The sequence below is a fragment of the Medicago truncatula genome, chromosome 5, assembly GCF_003473485.1.
Source record: "Medicago truncatula cultivar Jemalong A17 chromosome 5, MtrunA17r5.0-ANR, whole genome shotgun sequence".
NCBI lineage: Eukaryota > Viridiplantae > Streptophyta > Magnoliopsida > Fabales > Fabaceae > Medicago > Medicago truncatula.
In genome coordinates, this window is record NC_053046.1 from 15,751,749 (window position 1) to 15,771,431 (window position 19,683).

Sequence of the window (19,683 nt, forward strand, 5' to 3'; positions counted from 1 at the left end):
ATTATGTTACCATATCCACTACTCTCTTATAATCAAGTACAAAAATTACATTATTTATGCGCAAATCCTTCAACCACCTTATCGCATATATAATTAATACATTATATGTTACAATTACAAACCTTACCGTTATATCTTGACGAAGAAAAAGAACCCCTTGTACAAGCAATAGTAGGAACAACGGTTTTAATCCTCATAATAGCAAAAACAAATAGGAAAGATATTTTTACATTCTTATAGGTACACGTTCAAATCCAATCAATGAAACAAAAGCAAGTTCACCCGATTGCAGGCTAAAACTTTCTCCAAAAAACTATACAAAATGCTAAATAAGCGCTACTGCTCTGCATCGCTGCAACTCCATACTGTTTTTTTACTTTAACATGAAATCTCTCCAACATGTCCAGTGATAATACTCCATCGATCACCACTAGCGCAGGCTGATTTAAGAGAAAATGACTGTAAGCAATATCAACAGCAAAAAAGGGGATAGATGTAGTTTTCGGCATGAGAAATTACCCTTTGAGGGTTGCTCAATCCAAGGGCCATTCATTACATTCAATATACTGCATGCCTCACTATATTGCAGATCTGGTAACAGCTTTGGTGTAAGTAAGAAACACCTGCATAAGATTAATCATCACTTACGCGTTAGAAATGAACAAATGTGGGGGAAAAAAGCCCATCAGTGACTTGCAAACCTGCAAATATCAACCTTAGTTGTGTAGCTAGTATGAATGACAAGCATCGCATTCAAAATCTACGGGCTTGATTGCCTCACATATATTGCTCTTATTAGTGTTTCGTATACATACTACATGGACTGCGCTAAAGGATTGGCCCGAGTTAACCTAATAACTCTAAGCATTTCATCCTTTCAAGCTTGATGCTTGGGGGTTGTGAGAACTGGGCTATGGTCTCAGCCCATATCCTCATTGTTCACTCCAATGGCCAAACTAAAGAACTCATCATCCAACACCTATACACTCCTAACTTGGGGAACAAGGCGGAGCCAGCCCTAATAGAAGATTTAGGACCAAGCAAAAGACCCTAATATTCTCCTATATGGGTCACTAGCTAGCCCAATTCTCATTCACTTCCTACCCACCTCATACACAATGCACAAGGCATGGTCTAACCCCCAGTTCTAAGCGAGAACACTATGCATGCATTAACCGAGTGATTTGCCTCCAGTTGATATAAATAGCCCTTGTTTATCCTTCTTTTGTTAAGAAGTCGTAAAATGAACAGTCTTTGACTTACTGAATTAGGTATTAACATGTATTCATCAAGTTTTAATATCAAATTTTAAACAACCGAACTGAAAATATCAAGTAATAGTAGTTAGGAGTACTCACTGTGGTGTATTTGGCTTGCTTGCTGCTCTCACTAGTTGCTGAAACATCTTCCTTTCATTTATTGGGTCCATGCCTGATAAAAAAAATAGTCAAAGAAGATCATTTGAGTGCTGAGTGCCATTAATCCAGAAAGAATTTACTTCAACGAATAACCAACCTTGGTTAATCTCATCAACAACTCGAAATGGGCAGTTTGTAAGATCTTGAAGGGAAACAAGATAAACAATTGTTGAAACTGATCGCTCCTGGAAAACCAAAATTAAAGGCTAATTAGTGAACGGAGCGCCAGGGGAGCACAAAAGCACTAAAAAGATAATCTTTAGTACCCCTCCAGATTGATGATGGGCACTGAGAACTTTAAGCTGTCCATTTTCTCTGATAATATAAAAATATACTGTAAGAAACAAATAATAAGAGAAGCTGGAGTGTAAAATATGGGGAAGTAAATATTATAAGGAAATTCCGTTGGTATCCGTTGTTTTTGTTAGGATATTGGTACCCTTAAATAAGTAGGAACATGACAACTCAATTGAAATTTGAAACATAAATACCATAAATTATGAAGCACTTTTTACTGCATACAACAACAATAGGTAGTGTGCAGTACATAAATATATGCAAGCAAATATTTTATAACAAGGTTGCCCTTTGTTTCTAGCAGGTGTATGTGTCATACAGTATTTTCTTTTCCTGTTTTTCCGACACTTATTTTGTTGCCTAGTTATGCCAACGATGTTTTCACTGTATAGTCTTAAGTCCTGCATTCCTGAGCTTGCTGTTTGTTTTTCTTGAATTTCTCTTTTACAAGCTAGTTAAACTGTAGTTTTCTTGTTAAATATTTTTTCTGTTTTTTACTCTGTTTGAGATGGGTTTCACACTTTCACAGCAACAGAAATAGTGATAACAGACACAGATATAGAAGAAGGAACTTTGGTCACTACAGGTACAGCAGCACCCTGTCTACGCCTCATTCCGCTGTTTCATAGCGGCGTTTTCCACTGTCTAATGCAGCCATTATAGCAAGATCATAGTGAAGCTGTGAGCCTTAGTCCCACCCTAGCTAGTTGTAGCCCAGTGTGGCCATTCCCTCACCTTCTGCGGCCTTTCATAATTTAAAACTGCAGATTTCATTAATCATAACATTCTGACTTATATCAACAAATATGTAATCGTTGTAGGCTGGGTTTCCTTCTTAACAATAAAGTTGACTACTAACCAGAAGTTACAACAACCAATAACAAGAATGAACAGCGACCACTTGAAAGAACATTCTTATAAACAGAATGAACAAAATAACTGGTTCAGAAAAACCATCACCTGAATTTGACTTTTATAAGTATTCCAAATTGATCATAGTTCATATCATGCTCATCTGAGGAGTGGAGAAACATAAGTAAGGATGGAAGCATAAGAAGACCAAATAAAATTAATTTCAGTCTACCATTTGACATACCTAGTGAAACTTCTCCGGCAACAGCCATCTGTTGAAAATTTCGACTAAAAGTTTCATTTATCTGAGCCACAAGATTTCTGAGAGTTGGAAGCCACTTTTCCTGCAGAAGAACTTAAAATATTTGAGCTTTTCTCAAGAACCAGAAATACAAGAAGATCATGCAGACCACATACTATAAATCACATTATATATGCATAGAAATCGGGACATAACATTCTTTAACCCCTGATCGAAAAGATTAACTCTTCAAGTCAGGTTATTTTTGAAATAGCATCAATACTACTTCAGCTACATGCTAACAATTCTGGACTGAATACTGGCTTCTCTCATCTTATTACTTCTGAAGATTTTATCATGAAGAACTAGTAAAGCTTATTTAATAGGATGGATCAAATTATTTCCTGCCAGTTCATCAACTGTATCGGTCGAACCGATCCATTTTGGACCTCTTCTCCCTTTCTCTCTAACGTAGAGCAAAATAGCTACAAACATTACAATTGTACATGCAAGCATACACATGTTCTGTAAAACACATAAATAAAAACATGTTTGTTCTTTGCCTTTCTCTTTTTAGTTTTTACCATAAACGCATTTTATTAAGAAAGATTGATCTATTTAACTCTACACAAATGAAACTTAGCAAATAGATGATTAGGAATTTTGCAAATTTATAATTTTGAATCCACATACACAAATACAAAAAAAAAAAATATTATTGGGGATGAATTTGTTCCGACAAATCAATACAATCTAATAACATTCAGTCATCCACACAAAAATAATGTACAAGGGAGATTTTCTAAACTAATCCGAAATATTAGTGAAAGTGTGTATAGAAAAAGATGACAGGATGCTGCAGAGAAGAGCTACTAGAAGAATTCTCTACATCGTAAAATTCTAGCTATGTAAAGAAACACTTTTCAGACCTTAATGGTTTCCAATTCAGAACGACACTTTGTAGCTTCCTTCTTGTCCATGTCAAGTTTTTTTGCAAGATCTTCTATCTGTATAGTCACTGTAAATATAGAGGGCACATGGAAATAACCAACAAAAAATACAAGAATGAAGAGTACCTGTCTTTGACGATCCTCATATTGTTGCAATATGTGAGGATTCATAAAAAGCATTGAATTAGCTTGAGATGTTGTATCTTGGATAGCTGCTTCCAACTCCTCAATTGTAGTAGGCATCTACATGAAAAAACCCAAATGTGTTTAGAATTCCCAATGACTTAGAAGTTACATATTTTATTCTTGGAATTTTGGGTTGGGTCTAATAACCTTACAAAACCGGCTTGTATGGTGAGGGCTTCCCAAACTTTATAAGCACAACACTGTCATATCTCTAGGAAATGTGGGACTAAATCCACCCCTTCACACTCAACACAATGAAGGTGTTGTAGGTTGCAACGAAGGTAACCCAAATGCCGCAATTACACGGCTAGGGTCAGATTGCAATGATGGAAGAATTTTCACCGCTTGGCCCCAAGAGCCTGAAATGTGGGCAATGCTGGAAGCCCAACAACAAGTCTAGGATAGGCTCTGACACCATCTTAAAATTTGGGTTGGGCCTAACTCAATCTTACAAAACTGGCTAGTAAGGTGAGGAGTGAGGACTGCCTCTACTTGTAAGGTAGGATCTAATTTTTTCTACCTTCCTATAACCGACGCAGCAGAGTATTTTAATGAAATTGTTCATTTCAGTGATAATACACAGATGCTCCTACTTATAATAATAATGACAATCACAATCACAACAACAATAACAATAATCCAGGTTTGGTACTCATGAAAACATCACTTATCACTTCTCAGTACTAGTTATATTGGGTACATAGAAAAAGTAGTGTAATTTTTAAGCACATAACAGAACTCAATTGAACCAAATAGCCTTTGGTTATCGACAACCCTCTAAACTATTCAGGGACTACTCCTTTTCTAATCATTTTAATTTCAGAACAGTTATGTTGTACTGAAACATGTTTGATAACCGAAATTGTTTTGCAGTACAATGCTTAATGGGCAAAAATGTTTTCAAGACATATACATGTAAAATCACCCTGGTCATCATGTTTTTCATTAGGTTTTTCAATTATAGAAGATAAAGAAATGCGGAAAATGATGCTTTTTTGTTCATATAGTCTTTCGCATATCAACTTCAAAGTATGCAAACAGCAAAATGTATTGTCGAGTCCAGTAAGCATTACCTTCTGGACAAGGTTGATGATTGCAAATAAATATTTAAAACAAGAAAAGGAATGCAAACAACAATTGAGTATATAATACAAACCTCGAGAAATTCCTTCTGTAGGTCAGGTGTAAGAGGGGCAATTGATTTAGCATTGTTTAATAAATCTGTAAGCTTCTGTTTACATTCTTCAGCTTCTTTCTTAGCTGCAAAAAAAAAAAAAAAAAAATTAGGAAACAAATTTGCATCTTGAAAAATCTACAAATTAAAACCAAAACAGCTTCTCACATTTATTAAAGTGCTCTGATGCTTGACGGGCAAAATTTTCATGCTGCTTCAGATTGGCCTCCATGTCTCCAATCTAAAGAAAATTCAAAATGCATACATGAGAGAGAGTGAGAGAGAGAGAGAGAGAGTAAACATAGAAATCAAACACAGACACAAGACGCGAGATTATACGTAATACTAGCTGTTAAGAGTCCTACATTGGATGAGATGTGGCTTGAAAATGTGTTTATAAGTGGGAGGCGTCGCCTTAATGGCCGATCGCAGATAAAACTAGTTACTTAACTCTATACCGAGGAAAAAAATGGAATTCACCAAACCGAAATTTACATATTGTATTTTATGAAATACAAAGATGAAGTAAAAAAGGTTGGCTATGCAAATCATTTAAAACAGGTTAGGAGGAGAATACAGTGAAAGACGGGAATTGGAGGAATCTTTTCGGTTAACTCAGAAGGCCATTAGCAGAGGTTTCAGGGGTGAAAAACTTGAAAGAGTCGGTGAGGAAAGAAAGGGAGTAATGCTGGAGATAATTGTAGATTGTCTAACTTAACACGTGTAAAAAAGATAAACTTGCTTAGCCATCATACATGGGAGTGTTGAATGTGCCTCATTTGGCCTCTAAAGATCTTATCACAGGAATTGCCAAAAACTAAAAAATTAAACAAGATCGACAACTTAAAACCCAATAATGCACTAAAAGAAAAGATAGGTATTTTAGATATCAGAATGTCGAGGTGTATAAGATGGCACATAATAAACGATCATGAACAAATATATTCAATAAAAAGTTGAGGTAGCGCCTGCCTTTCATGAAGAAGATGAAAGAAATGTGTCTGGGCTGGTTTGAAGAAAAAAGCTGATTAATTGGAAAATAACCTGATTCAAAAGTGTAGAGAGAGGAAGACCTATAAAAGTTTGCTACAAACCACAAAAAGGCCATGTCCTAAATGGATTCATGGACAGTCTTGCCTAGTCTTAGACTTCGGACAAGACCTAACTCATGTCCTTCTCCTTCTTATTCAGTAGAGTGTGATTCAATTGAGACAGAAATGAAGAAGCATGAATGAAGATCCAAGAAGTATCACGAAGCATGAGGCAAAAAGATGATGAGGCAGCAGTGGGCAAGAGACATGAAGTCAGATTAAGGGCTTAAAGAAAATCTCAGTTTTAGGTCTACAGATAACATAATTGGCGTATATAATAAATCAAACTATGTGCCTACAACTGTGAAAGAAAAATGATGTTGCCTCTTCTCTTAATTTTCTGACTCACCAAAACAAAGAGGGAAAATAACTTCAAATAAAATAGAAATAAAAATACTTAAATAAGTACTTTAAAATAAATTAGTCAGATATATATTTGAAACCTGAACTAGCAAACCTACTTTTTCTTATCTGTATATAAGTGTAAGATAAAAGCGCTTAGGGGTGAGTACAATCTTATTATGTTATCATGTAACTCTCTGACTCTGATCATTGTTTGGAAGTTTGAAGTGGAATATGGGATTCTAACAACAATTTTAATGTACGAAACCAATAATTGTAAACACCAAACCACAGCCAAAATCGCATAGCTGCCACGTCAGCCATGAGGCCTATGACTAATGACTTCCTTTGTCATATGAACAACTAAACACTTGCACCAAAATTTTATATTAATTTTTATACAAGCTTAGCCTATTAGATCTTTAGAACTATTAAACAATAGCCAACAAGCGCTAATGCAGGGTGGTACTTCATTGCTTGACTTGAACTTTTCGGAGGTAATAATGGAAGCCTATTACTTAGAACTTAGGGATGGAAAAATAGTTGATAAAACTAGCTACATATAGGCAATGAATAAAGTCAGTTACATGTATTATGTACCAGCATGAGCAACATATCTATTATGTGGTTGATTACCTTTGCAGCAAATTCAATGAAAGCCATTCCCTGTACAACATAACTTCGTCCGTAACGCGCAGCTTCAACAAGAAGATCCTACCAATTGGCCAAAAATCAACAGTAAAAACTATATTCTTCTAACAAAAACAAAAAAGTGCATTATGCAGAATTTAAACCAGCAATAAACATGAATTATTTATTAATGAAAGCATGGGATGGAGGCAAGGAAAACATCCAGGCTCAGTAAACACTTGTGAAGGGAAATACATTTACATCAACCCAACAATGGAGCTCAAGCCCACAACAAACTAGATACAAGATTTGTCATGATCAACTAAGCCAATCCCTTAAAGTTTCAATTGAGAAGATATTAAGCAGTAAAAAGAACGAGATAAATCACCTTAACTTTAATTGCATTATGGAATCGCAAAATGTTACATTTCGTTGCCTGATCAGCAAGCTTTGCTAACCCGGTATCTAAATCATCCTGCTCTTCCATCGATTTCAGTATCACTTTCTTTTGTTCTGAAGGTCAAAACAAGATATTTTCATTATTGTAGTATGAAAGAAAAATGTTAAGTTGCCTCTTACATATCATTCAATATAGTATATCACTTATACTGACCAATACGCCTAATTATTGCCTGTTGTTTTTCTTGCTCATTCAGTGCTCTCGTACTAAGGTCCTCCTAAAAGAAATCAGAAAGAATAACAAAGTTCCAAACTTTAGCATAGAAAAAATTTCTTCGAACACGGATCACTTTAAATTTAAAGCTTTCATCAACAATACATGTATGGTGTACCCTTCATTAGGAGAAAATCTCTAGACAGATATATATCAGTATATCGAATTAAAATATATATTGTTTTATTGCCTACCTTCTGTTTACGAAGATTAGCAGCCTGATTCCTTAATCTTTTCTCCTCATCTTGAAACCTTTTGATATTTTCCTCCAGGTGAGCAATTTGTTCTTGCAGCTCCCTTTCCTGGCTCAGATTCTCAATGTCCCTCACATTTAAATCTTTATTACAACAAAAGGTAAAAAGAGAGACAATAAGGAACCAGCATTTCAATCTAAATCACATGATCCAAATGTTGGTTTAACATGATTTTAGAGTGACATACTATTCACTAGAAGTTTCGGGCGTTGCAATTGCTCAACAATCGCTGAGACATGATTTCCATATCTAGACTTCGACCAGTAATAGTGATTCTCAGGTGTCCATAAACTAGAAATTCCCAAGTTTGGGACCTCAACGGCTTTCTGATCAGTTTCTTCTGATCCAATAAACTGAATTGCAAACATGTAGAAAAGAAATGAATAACGTTGTATAACCAAATAATATTAATCCTTATTCATAAATGTATTAACTTGAACCATTTTTCAATCAACCTATAATTATAAATAACGAATCTACAGACAAAGCACAAGAGGCATACCGAATGATCAAGTTTAGATTGGCTAATCAACACCTCCTTGACAGCATCAGGAGCATCAAAAATTTGGTCCAAACGGAAATGAATACCAATAGCACGCATCTGGTAAGAGTGATACGACAATGATCAAATATTTAATACTTGGATGGAAATAAATAAATAAATATTGTTGCATTGAACTTACTTCAGGAGAAATTTCAGAAGGCTCTCTTTGTTGGCTATCACGACCAGTATAATTTAAAACCGGCACATCATAATGTTGTAGGTTGTTCACCAAAAAGTCTCGATCACGAGGATCCTGTGTTATAAAAGACTGCATTTGAAAAAGAAAAAAAATCAGTATCTATAACGTTAAATGAAGGATACAAATATGGGTCCCCTCAATACTGAATGTTATCACCATTGTTTTCATAATGTTATCCTTATAAAATTGTTTGCATAGGAAAAAAGGATGCAGTCAAATGAAGGCAGAATAAAGAAAACATTATCAAAGCAATGGTTTGGGTGGGTGCAAATTCTATTTTATTGAGGGGATGGGTGCAAATTCCATCAATACTGAGGTTACTTGAAAGGAAGAGATGAGTTTATAAAAGACTGCATATATTGATTTGTTGCTAATTTGGCAAACTCAACACAGTTTCATATGATTTATATCAAAGTCGACCATTCCTTTCTTATCGTCGCTCAGCCCAAAAGTGTGTTTATCTTAATTATTGTTTACGTTGACAATATTTTCATACCTCTTTTTAAATAATCAACCTTAATATTATTAGTAATTGTTGGTAGATCCACGAAAAGCTCTCATGCTAATTGGGCAGGATCACCCATGCATAGCGAGTGTAAGAAACAGAATGAGTACTAAGATATCTAGGACTACCTTCCAAGTGTACCAAGCAAGTTGACCCTCTAGATATTTAGCATGAGACTGATCTGGGACATTTACCTATCAATTCAATCGACAATTTAACGGACCAAGTAGGAAGACCAAAAGGCTATGAAAACATAATGATTTAAACATATATATGTATACCTCAACTAAAACTGGGCCATAAACCTCCTTGTGGAATTCATGACGATGCTCTTGGACCCATTTTTCAGCTTCAAATATTTCTTTAACCCCAGAATTTTTCAATGCAAGTAAACACTTGTAACTTTTTTTACTCATTTCCTTCAACCTGCAAATTTTACAATAGAGAATTAAACAATAGATTAACACAAGTAACCAATCTGAAGAAGAAAAAAAACAACTTTTGTCCAACTTCTACCTGTCTTTACAATTCTTCAAGGAGAAGTTTTTTCGTTTAATTAGTTTTTCTGATAGTGACTTATTTTCTCCCACTTGATTAGCAGAACTTTCCGACTCCACAATTTCATCTATCAGTCTATTCTGGTAAGGAGAAAAAAAAATCAGTTTTACAAAGCTAAGTACCAAAAGCATAAACAATTTTTGCAAGTATAATATCAGCTAAAGTTAGTAACAAACATTCATCGCAGATATTTGGAGTGATAACAATGGATTTAGAGTATACTTACTTGGGTTTACCATAATTGAATCTAGTCTCTGTTAGCCAGTTAGTGCAACTATAACTAACTAAACGGAGTTGAGGTGAAGGCATTTCAAGAGAACCAATGAAGGTCAAATGTTCTGAGGAGTGGCCAATTCCAAAAGACATCAAGGGGCGGAGAGGGTTTTTGGGATTGATAGGTTATTACCGAAAGTTTGTCAAAGATTGCGGAATTATTCCTAGGCCTCTCACTCATTTATTAAGGAAGAATAGTTTTCATTAGGGAGAGAAAAGAAAGTACTTGAATATGAATATTTCTCATTAACCATGAGAAGTGTTGTAAACCTATTTATATATACATGTGAGCTGAAATCTAAAATATGAATTATTCAATGACAACTGCCAGTTAGTTATGACGGTGGCATTTCATCTTAGGAGTTAGTCATGATTATACTTTATATCTGTACTAGTAATTGCTACTGCTTCATACAGATTAAATATTACAAGATTAAGTTCAACAAAATTCCTCTCTCTCTCAACTTTCCTACTCTTTCTCTTATTTTCCCTCATTTTCTATGCATACTAATTTATAAAGTTTTATTTTTGAGGTTAGAAACTTTTCAAAAATCAAAACCAGTTTCAAGCATAAAGATAAATATAAATATTCATCAGAAACATGTCTTAATCCAAACAACTCATATTAGTTGGTTTGCAAAATACAATTTTTAACTGAAACAGAATAGAAATATTCAAACATACCATAAATATTCATCATAAATATGTCCTGATCCAAACAAATAGGTAAAATATATATAATGTATTTATTTAGTAGTAACTTCAATAGTAGTTGAAATTGGTGGGCATTGACAGACTATTGTCAAAATGGTGATCGGCGGTGGTAAGAGTGGTGGTTGGTGGGGGTCAAAATGGTGTCTAGTGGTGTTGGATTGGCAATTTTAGGTGGATGGAGTGGTGCTGGAAGTGGTAGAAGTGGTGGTTGAAGGTGTTCGAGTGGTTGTTGTCTGTGGTCGAGGTGGTGGTCAAAGTGGTGGCCGGATTGGTGATGAGAGGTGGCTTAAGCGGTGGTCAAAGTCGTGATTGCTGCTGGTCAGAGTGGTAGTAAGTGGTGGTCACATTGGTGATTAGAGGTGGACGGATTCGTGATCGACAGTGGTCGGTACTCGGTAGTGAACTGAGTGGTGGTCACATTGGTGGTTTGCAATGTCCAGACTGATGATCATAGTGGTAGTTGGTAGTCAGATTGGAGATCAGAGATGGATGGAGTGGTGATCCACCATGCCGGATTGGTGGCTCGAGTGGTGATCGGTAGTGGTAAAAGTGGTAGTCGGAGTAGTAGTTGGCGACCACTGGTGGTGACGTGTTAGTGTTACCAATAAAAACCTGAGTTATAATTATTTATGTGGTTTGAAAATTATTTTTAAATTAAGTAAAAAACTGATTCAACATCATTTTACCCGAACATGTTTTGTTTTCAAATTTAACTTTTAAAACCAAAAACTTGCAACCACCCCTAACGGCCTCTAAAATTGTAAGTTGTCCTCGAACAAGTACTTGTTTTAATATTTAAAAAAAATACAAAAACTCAAAACAAACCGCCCTTAATTGCACTTTCAAGAAAAAACATATGCTTAATTGTAGATAAATATAAATAGTATAACCAATGACTAAATGTACACTTACAATCTCATCCGTGGGAGGTACATAATGGTTTAGACTCTCAAGTTCAAGTTCAGCAGCAGAAAGTTCATCCCTAGCTTTTCTAAGTTTCTGCTGCCGAGTTTCTTCGTGCCTTCTCAACTCATCCATCTCTTTGTAATTTCCTTGTAATTCCACTTCCTATAAATTGATAAATAGATTACAAGATGAACCCACAGGTACAATAACATGAATAATTAGAAAGTATGGTTTGTAAATGGATGAGAAAAATTACCAATTGGCTCTCTTTCTCCAATAGTCCCTTTCTCTTATCTGCATTCTCAATTAGTCGGTCGCTAACCTTTCTCCATTTTTCAGCTAATGCATCTTTCTCATCATTTTGTTTCCTGTTAAAGCATGACAAATTATAATTTTATCATAAAATATCAGAACAAAACGGAGGTGTTTGCCACACAGACATGTTCTCGTTGTGGTAATATAGTCACGGATCTTTTAGGATAACACCATCCTCAGCTAAATATCATAACAATAGTAGCATTACCATAAGTTAATTGATTTGATAATTGAATAGCCCAACATTAAATGTATCCTTCTAAAATGAGAAATAATATCACTACTAAATTATGAATTCATTTTATTTAAAGCATACATTTTGAGGCTAGAGTAAGACATGTTTTCTTTCCCAACTTCTACAATTATAAATCGAACAATCTATTATGCATTTGATCGAAAGGCAAGACCCCTCCCCAAACTTCTACCTTTTCGAAAGTATAAACAGCCTTCTCCTCTAGCAATTCAAATTCTAAGAGGATCAAAATTTAAACAATTACTAACACATAACAAAGCAAGAAAGGTCAGCATACTTGATAGGTTCTTTAAGTTCATTTAATAATTTGTTAGCCTTCTCAGATTCCTTTGCGGCAGTCTTCTCACGCTCCTTAGCTTCACGATATTCGGCCTGCTTCATATCATACTTCAACCATGGCAATTTCTTTTCCATTAATTTTGCCTACAAAACAGGTATAGGAGTATTGTTTATCTTTTCCTTTTGAAAGAAAAAACATTAAGACATGGAACTTTCAATGCAAGATGATCAGAAAACTTCCTATATGAGAAAAATAAAGGATGAACTAAGCATATCAGAAAAAGAATAGAAATCCCCACAAAGAGTCTACATTGCCTGGCATACACAAAATATTCAGACAAAGCATGTGACTGTGATCAACAAAACCCAACAGTTCACCTTGGCACGAAGTTCATCTCTTTGACGAACACGTTCAACATCCTTCTCTAACTCAGCATTACGTTCCTTCAACTGATTCAAAGTTCCTTCATTTTTCTCAAGAGACTGAAACAGAATTAGTAAATTGGTCATGAAGTTTACAAGCAACTAATTTTAGGAGATTTCCATCATTCCTTAGTAAAGGGTGAACTTACTAGTTCAACATGCTTCAATGCACGACTTTTATCAATCAGTGCACGATGTTGCTCAGGAAGCTGCGTATCACCAACAGCCTTTTCGGTCTCTTCCAGAAGTTGCACGGGAGTTAACTTTGCAAACTCACAGACCCTGTCTTGCGGTAAAAACTGCCAAAAAGCCAAGGATCCCAATAAAGTAGTTTAGCAAGATAGAGAAAAACAAAATATTAGCCCATCATAGATTTGAACATCACAATAAACATAATACCTATTGCAATATTCCTCAAAAGTCAACTAATAAATTAAACAAGTAAATCAATGTAAGCTACGAAGCCCAAAACATGATATGACACGGATACAGGGATGCAGGAAATTCATAGAAGTTCTATTGATGAACTGCAAACTAACGTAACTGAATAACTGTAACTAACTGAAGGTGATTCAGTGAGTTACAGAAGCAGAAAGCTATAGAATGCAACACAAAGAATAAGTATAGCATGAACTATCCTGATTGCAGGTCAGAAACTTACTTGAGTCAAATTATTTACTTGGATGTTAAACCTCTGAATGGTTTCAGCCACGTCCTTTTTGGACACAATATTTCCTGAAATGAACACATTGACATATCACTTAAAATTTGTAAATAATAATATTTTACTTTATTTTCAGTTCACACATGCAACTTTTTTTCTCTGTAGCATATACATGCATAGAAATATCCAGCTTATACATCCAATCAAATCTTTTAAACATTTCTACTACAGTTAACATCAATCAAAAGACTTAACAACTGCTGTCAAAATGATAGTAGCATTTAATAAAATTCTGTATCTAGTGTGTTAAAAATCTTACCGTTTAAAAACCATTCGGACTTGCGGCTGATATTGATTTTACGCATAATTGTAATGTGATCCCCTATATGCTCCCCTCTTAAGGTAATCTTAATGTGGCCGGACTCTTTTCCCTCCTTCACAAATTCTGCAACACACGTGGCTCGCCCAAGCAACTGCAGAAAATGAAGTTGTCATATGATATGGTTCAAAACTAAACTCTTGAGAAGCCTTAGTCTGTTCAAGTGTGGGAAAAAACAACAAACCAACCTGGGGCTCGCCGCATAGGCCAAGAGCAATTGCACATACAAGAGAACTCTTTCCAGAACCATTGGGACCAATTACAAGATTCAACCGAGGTCCAGGTTTACATTTTAGGTAATCAAATGTCATGAAATTATGAAGTTCTATCTCTATAATGTTTCCAGGCATATAATCATCCTCCCCCCTGAAACAAAGTTCAAATCATCAACTCCGTCATCACTATTAATCATGAAATATTAATTTTTAATTTAGTTAATCACCATAGAGCATGAAGGCCAGAATCCAGATAAGTAAAGCAGAACACTAAGCAATATTATCGATGGCGGAAAGCCAAAAATCCGACATATGACACCGCCATATCCGACGTATGTCAGATTTAAGTGGTGTTTGTCATTTTGTCTACATCACACAAACTGTAAAAATAAAAACTCATCATGCAATGTGGGAGCTATCATCAATCTACTTCATTCTTCCAACTTTAATGATTACACTAATTAACATTCAAGGTCAGGTTGTTATTACAACTTTTTAACAATGAAAAATTTGTTTAATCAGCTTATCTTAAAAAGTCATTTAAGTATTTCACCACTTTGCTACCGTATTTTTTAGATAATAAAATTTCAAAAAATACTTAAAATAATGTATAACTTCTCATTAATGTTATTTTTCAGATACATGTCTTTGAAAAAATGTATGATTTTTATTATGTTAAATCACTAACAACAAATTACTCTTTTCTACTATTTTTGACTAAAATTTTCATAAAAATCACTTTTAGAAATACAAAGAAAAAGTAAAAAAAAAATATAAAAATATTGTTTAATAATTCTACTACCTTAACATACAAAGATGTGAGGTAAGAAGAGAAAATGGAGGAGTTAGAAACCTAACCTGGTGATTTTAGGGCGCTTTGATGGACGAGGTGGTTCCGCCATTGAAAGTAAGTTGATGTTGGTAACTTTTTCTAAAAGTTATATATATTTTGCCCTAGCTTGTGTACACACTACACACACACGATCATATATTTGTAAACTTTCTTTTTTTTACCAAAAAAAACGTGTTTGTAAACTCTTGAGCCTATGGTGCAATAGGTGCATAAAGATATTGCCTAGTGTGGAGCGTCTAGCAAGTCACGTCACACTGCAACTTTCACATTATGGCAGCAACTGACTTATTTCTGTTGCAATCGTGGCATATCAGGAGGTAGAGAACTGGTAGTGGACTAGTGAGTGGTAGATGATAACAGGATTAAGGTTTTGTTATTTGGTTATGCTAACATTTGCCCTTATTATTTTTCTCTTGGTTGGGGTCTGAATAGTCATAAACCCAAATCAAAAATATTAAAACACATAGATAAATAAAAATAATTAATTCACATCATCAAAAAAAAAAGGAGAAAACTTAGGTACAATTCCTTAGATGCTTTTCGTATGGTTCTTAACTAAAAATACATATTTTTTTGATATAACAAACTTTGAGAAAATTATGGATTTGAGGAAATCATGATATTTTTAGTTAAGAACCATACGAAAAGCATCTAAGGAATTGTACCTAAGTTTTCTCCAAAAAAAAAATCTCTTTATTTTTCTTTGTCTAAATATACTTTATTTTGATTTGTGATCGAATAAATATTTCTCTTTAGTCGATGTATTATGTTTTGGGAAAATCCAGCACACAATTATTTGATAAAATTTTGGGAGATGAAAAACTAAAACTACTATTAGGCAACAATAAATTGATTGTAGAACGATTTATTATTTTAAGGAAGAGCTTTTTTTATGTTTGTGTGACCGGTGAGGCCTACACAATAAATCCCTTAACTTATTTTATTTTTTTAATTTAATCTCTTATTTTCTCCGTCCTAAATTGTACGTTACTTTAGAAAAAAAATATTTGTCTCAAATTATATGTCGTTTTACAATATCAATAAAAAATTAATGTTACTTTTCCTATTATATCTTTAACTATTTATTACTCTCTATTCTTTCAATTCCTTCATTTATCTTTCTCATATCATTTATTGAGGACAATTTTGTAAAACAACTCATAATATCTTTTTCCCACACAATATTAATTACATTTCTTAATATGTGTGAAATGTCCAAAACTTCATACAATTTGGGACGGAGGGAATAACTATTAAGTGTATCAATTTGATCCATAACTCTTCTGCCGTTTACCATTTTGGTCATTTTCGTTTGTTTTTAACCCTAAATGTCTAAGGTGGACCAACATTATAGGTGGTCCACCATAGACCTTACTAAGTTTTTTAATTTTAATCATTTGATATTTTAGTTAAAAAGAGGATTGTTGAATTGTACATGTCCTTTATATCTTATAGTGTATCATTTATTAATTTAATTTTTTCTGCATTCTTCATCCTCATCAACATAATTTTCATACCAATACAACAACCCACAAGCCCAGAATTTTTTCATCTTTCTCCTCATTTCTTCTTTTACTTTTTCTTTATTTTTTCCCTCTTCCCTTCATTCTCATTCTTTCCCTCTTTTCTTATTTCATTTTCCTCTTCTTTCCTTTTCCTTTTCTTCATTACCGGTTTTCTTTCTTTTTCTTTCCTTTTCTTCTTCTTTTTCTTTTCTTTTCTGAGTTTTTAATTCATTTAATTTATTCTTGTTTTTAAATCATTGAAATTTTGGGTTCTAGATCTGAGCTTCTAGATCATTGAATTTCTGGGTTTTGAATCCAATTTCTTCAAATTCATTTGTTGTTATTGTTGGAATTGATACAACATCTCAGGCGTGTAGCACAACAACTTTGTTTCTGTCTATTTTTTCATCACATTTTTTTTTTTGCTTATGCATCTTCTTTTCTTCACATTTTTTCCTTTTCTTTTTTGATTTTTTCTCTTAATTGTTGTGAGGTACTGAGATGTGCTTGTTGTATTGAATTCTCCTATTGATTTTATTTATTCATTGAAGGGATGATTTGATGTTGATATGAGTTTTATATGTTGGTAATGTTGATTTTTTTTCCTGGATTTTTTGCTGCTTATTGTATGAATATTGATGAATTTGGTATGAATATGAAGAAGTGGTAGAAGGAAGAAGATGAAGAAAAAAAAACAGTTGTTGGCGATCCATTGTTAAATAGACTTGCAATTGAATGGTTGGAATCATATCAAAAATATTAAACATTAAAAAACTAACGGAGATGACCAAAATGGTAAACGACATAAGATTTATGGGAACAAATTGAAACACTTTATAGTTAAGGGACCAAACTGAGAAAATAAAATAAGTTAAGGGACCGGGAATGTTATTAAGCCTAAATTCAAAACTCAATAAAGTTTCGGTTATTTATTATTTGAAATTTTTTAAATGTGGCATGAATTTTTTATTTTTTAAGTTTTTTAAACTTGTTTTCTCGGATATGTTTAAGGACTTTCCTTTTTTCAATGACAATTTTTACTGTACACATGAAAGATTTTATTTTTTCTAGTACCAAAAATAACCCTACTCATAACACATCTACGTCAGTAATAGTTTAACTCCAGTAGATTCAATTCACGTGCATAAGTGATCTTTGTTGCAAATATATGATATGCAATTCGACAAAATTACATTTTTAATCGGTAACATTTTGTTTTTTATCTTTTTTTATTTCAATTTTGTCATTTTGTTTCATCTTTATTTAGATTTTCAAACTTCAAATCTAATATTCTTATACGAACATAGATAAAGATCATAGATTTAAAGATTGAAATATCATACGAAAATAAAATCAAAATGCATATTCAAATTGATCAAAAGGAAAAAAATTGAAATGAAAATAAAATAAAATACCAAATTATTACCTAAAATTAAGTTAACAGACTAAAAATATAATTTTGTCAAACAATTTATTTGAATTCATGTAACTGCATAATAAGACGAGGGCCATCACAGAAGGCTTACCAAGCACAACCATTATACATTATTTAATTTGTTCATTTTATTGAATTAATGTGATTGAATTCATTAAATCTTGAAAAAGGAGAAGGAATAGAAATTTGTGAATTGGATTGACATAAATCAATTTACACAATTTTCGTTTTGTAAAATGTTGGATTGGAATGAAAAAAACTAGGTTATGAAAATGGTTTGAATCGGAAAGTGAGAAGAATATGGAAGAGACTATTACTTTTCCCACCCTGCTGTCCCCTCGCACACCCAGCAAAATTTATTAAAATACATCTGGTCCGGATTACACAATCCGGATTAGATTGTTAGTGATTTCCGAAAACAGAAATTCGAACCAGATGTTATGTAATTTTCTGTGCATTGCAATTGCATGGTTCCTATGAACGGTCAACGATGACCATGACATCCCTAAAAAAACTAAAAAACATTTGAAGAAAATGTAAGAAAAGAGGTGATGTGAAGAATGAAGGTATTTGTTGAAGATGGAAGCCTATTTATAGCCTAAAAGTTAATTTATTTTTAAAAAATATTTTCCATTGTTCGTAATTTAGAAAATAAATGTGAGTCATCCCCTCCCTTCACCTCCCAAAGCCTCAATTCAAACACACCCTAAGAATATTATCAAAGGGGTTGGTCCTTTATCTATCAAATCATTTCATAAATTAATTTCACTTATTAGATATAATTATTGAGAGAACCCATTTGATATTTAATGTAGAAAATGCAAATGCAAATGAAAATGGCAAAAGCTATTTTTTTTCTTTCTCCAAGGATCAAAATTTTATTATTTGAAAGAAAGAAAAAAAGGGTAAAGGTTTTGATATGCAAGAAAGGAAAAAGAACATATGACGTGTGGTTGTACAAAATCAACATAATCCGACAAAATTCACCAAAAAAGAGGACTTGGTGAAGTTGATTTTTTTTTCCTCTAGGTTTTGATATTTTTTATTTTTGGTTTGGGTTGAAGGTGGTGGAGATAGAGGTAGAAGATGGAGAATGATTTAGAGATTATTATTTTTAATTTATAATTTTTCGTTTTATTTTATGTTTAATAAAAAATTAATTAAAAATTTGCTCAGTTGTACACCCACATCATCACCTAAAAGCTAGATCAACGTTGTTTAAAGGAAAAGGGTAATGATGTAAATGTGTAAGACATAAACAACAATTATCAAGGTATTATTTGCCTTCTGTTTTAATATATGATTAGAGTGCGTAACAGAAAAGTAGAGTTTTATTTTTCATAGGATATTTTTTTGAATTTTATTATTTTGTTTTATCCATTAAAAGGATCAATCTATATTAAAAAAATTATTTAAATATTGTTTGTGACGATGATTGAAAAAAAATTAAATGTTAAATGATTAGTTATTAGTGGGTTTGGTATATATAGGGTTTAATTTCAATAAATGGCTATTTCTTACAAAACCAACAGCTTGTTCGAATAAACCAAACCTC

The 19,683-nt window shown here is 33.4% G+C and overlaps 1 protein-coding gene across 1 annotated transcript; it reads right to left on the bottom strand.

Moving 5' to 3' along the window:
* Nucleotides 1–62: 62 nt before the first annotated feature.
* On the bottom strand, nucleotides 63–15,246 carry LOC11409593 (structural maintenance of chromosomes protein 5). Its single transcript, XM_003613365.4, has 30 exons — nucleotides 15,194–15,246; nucleotides 14,309–14,486; nucleotides 14,061–14,214; nucleotides 13,739–13,812; nucleotides 13,227–13,376; nucleotides 13,033–13,137; nucleotides 12,653–12,798; nucleotides 12,064–12,175; nucleotides 11,814–11,969; nucleotides 9,873–9,994; nucleotides 9,638–9,782; nucleotides 9,485–9,550; nucleotides 8,792–8,920; nucleotides 8,611–8,709; nucleotides 8,296–8,461; nucleotides 8,049–8,191; nucleotides 7,795–7,858; nucleotides 7,570–7,694; nucleotides 7,188–7,265; nucleotides 5,287–5,359; nucleotides 5,101–5,204; nucleotides 3,885–4,001; nucleotides 3,738–3,815; nucleotides 2,812–2,911; nucleotides 2,676–2,730; nucleotides 1,685–1,733; nucleotides 1,516–1,603; nucleotides 1,359–1,431; nucleotides 520–623; nucleotides 63–440 (listed from the first exon to the last, which is right to left on the bottom strand). Exons 1-30 carry the CDS (start codon nucleotides 15,235–15,237, stop codon nucleotides 379–381), a joined length of 3,159 nt encoding a protein of 1,052 aa, XP_003613413.2. The 5' UTR covers nucleotides 15,238–15,246; the 3' UTR covers nucleotides 63–378.
* Nucleotides 15,247–19,683: the final 4,437 nt, after the last annotated feature.

Excerpts from the sequence above, each read along its gene's own strand:
- LOC11409593 (XM_003613365.4), bottom strand. The coding sequence starts at position 15,237 with ATGGCGGAACCACCTCGTCCATCAAAGCGCCCTAAAATCACCAG. Across the intron at positions 8,462-8,610 it reads AATCTAAACTTGATCATTCG|TTTATTGGATCAGAAGAAAC; the intron begins GTATGCCTCTTG and ends TTTGCAATTCAG. Across the intron at positions 7,266-7,569 it reads ATAATGCAATTAAAGTTAAG|GATCTTCTTGTTGAAGCTGC; the intron begins GTGATTTATCTC and ends GCCAATTGGTAG.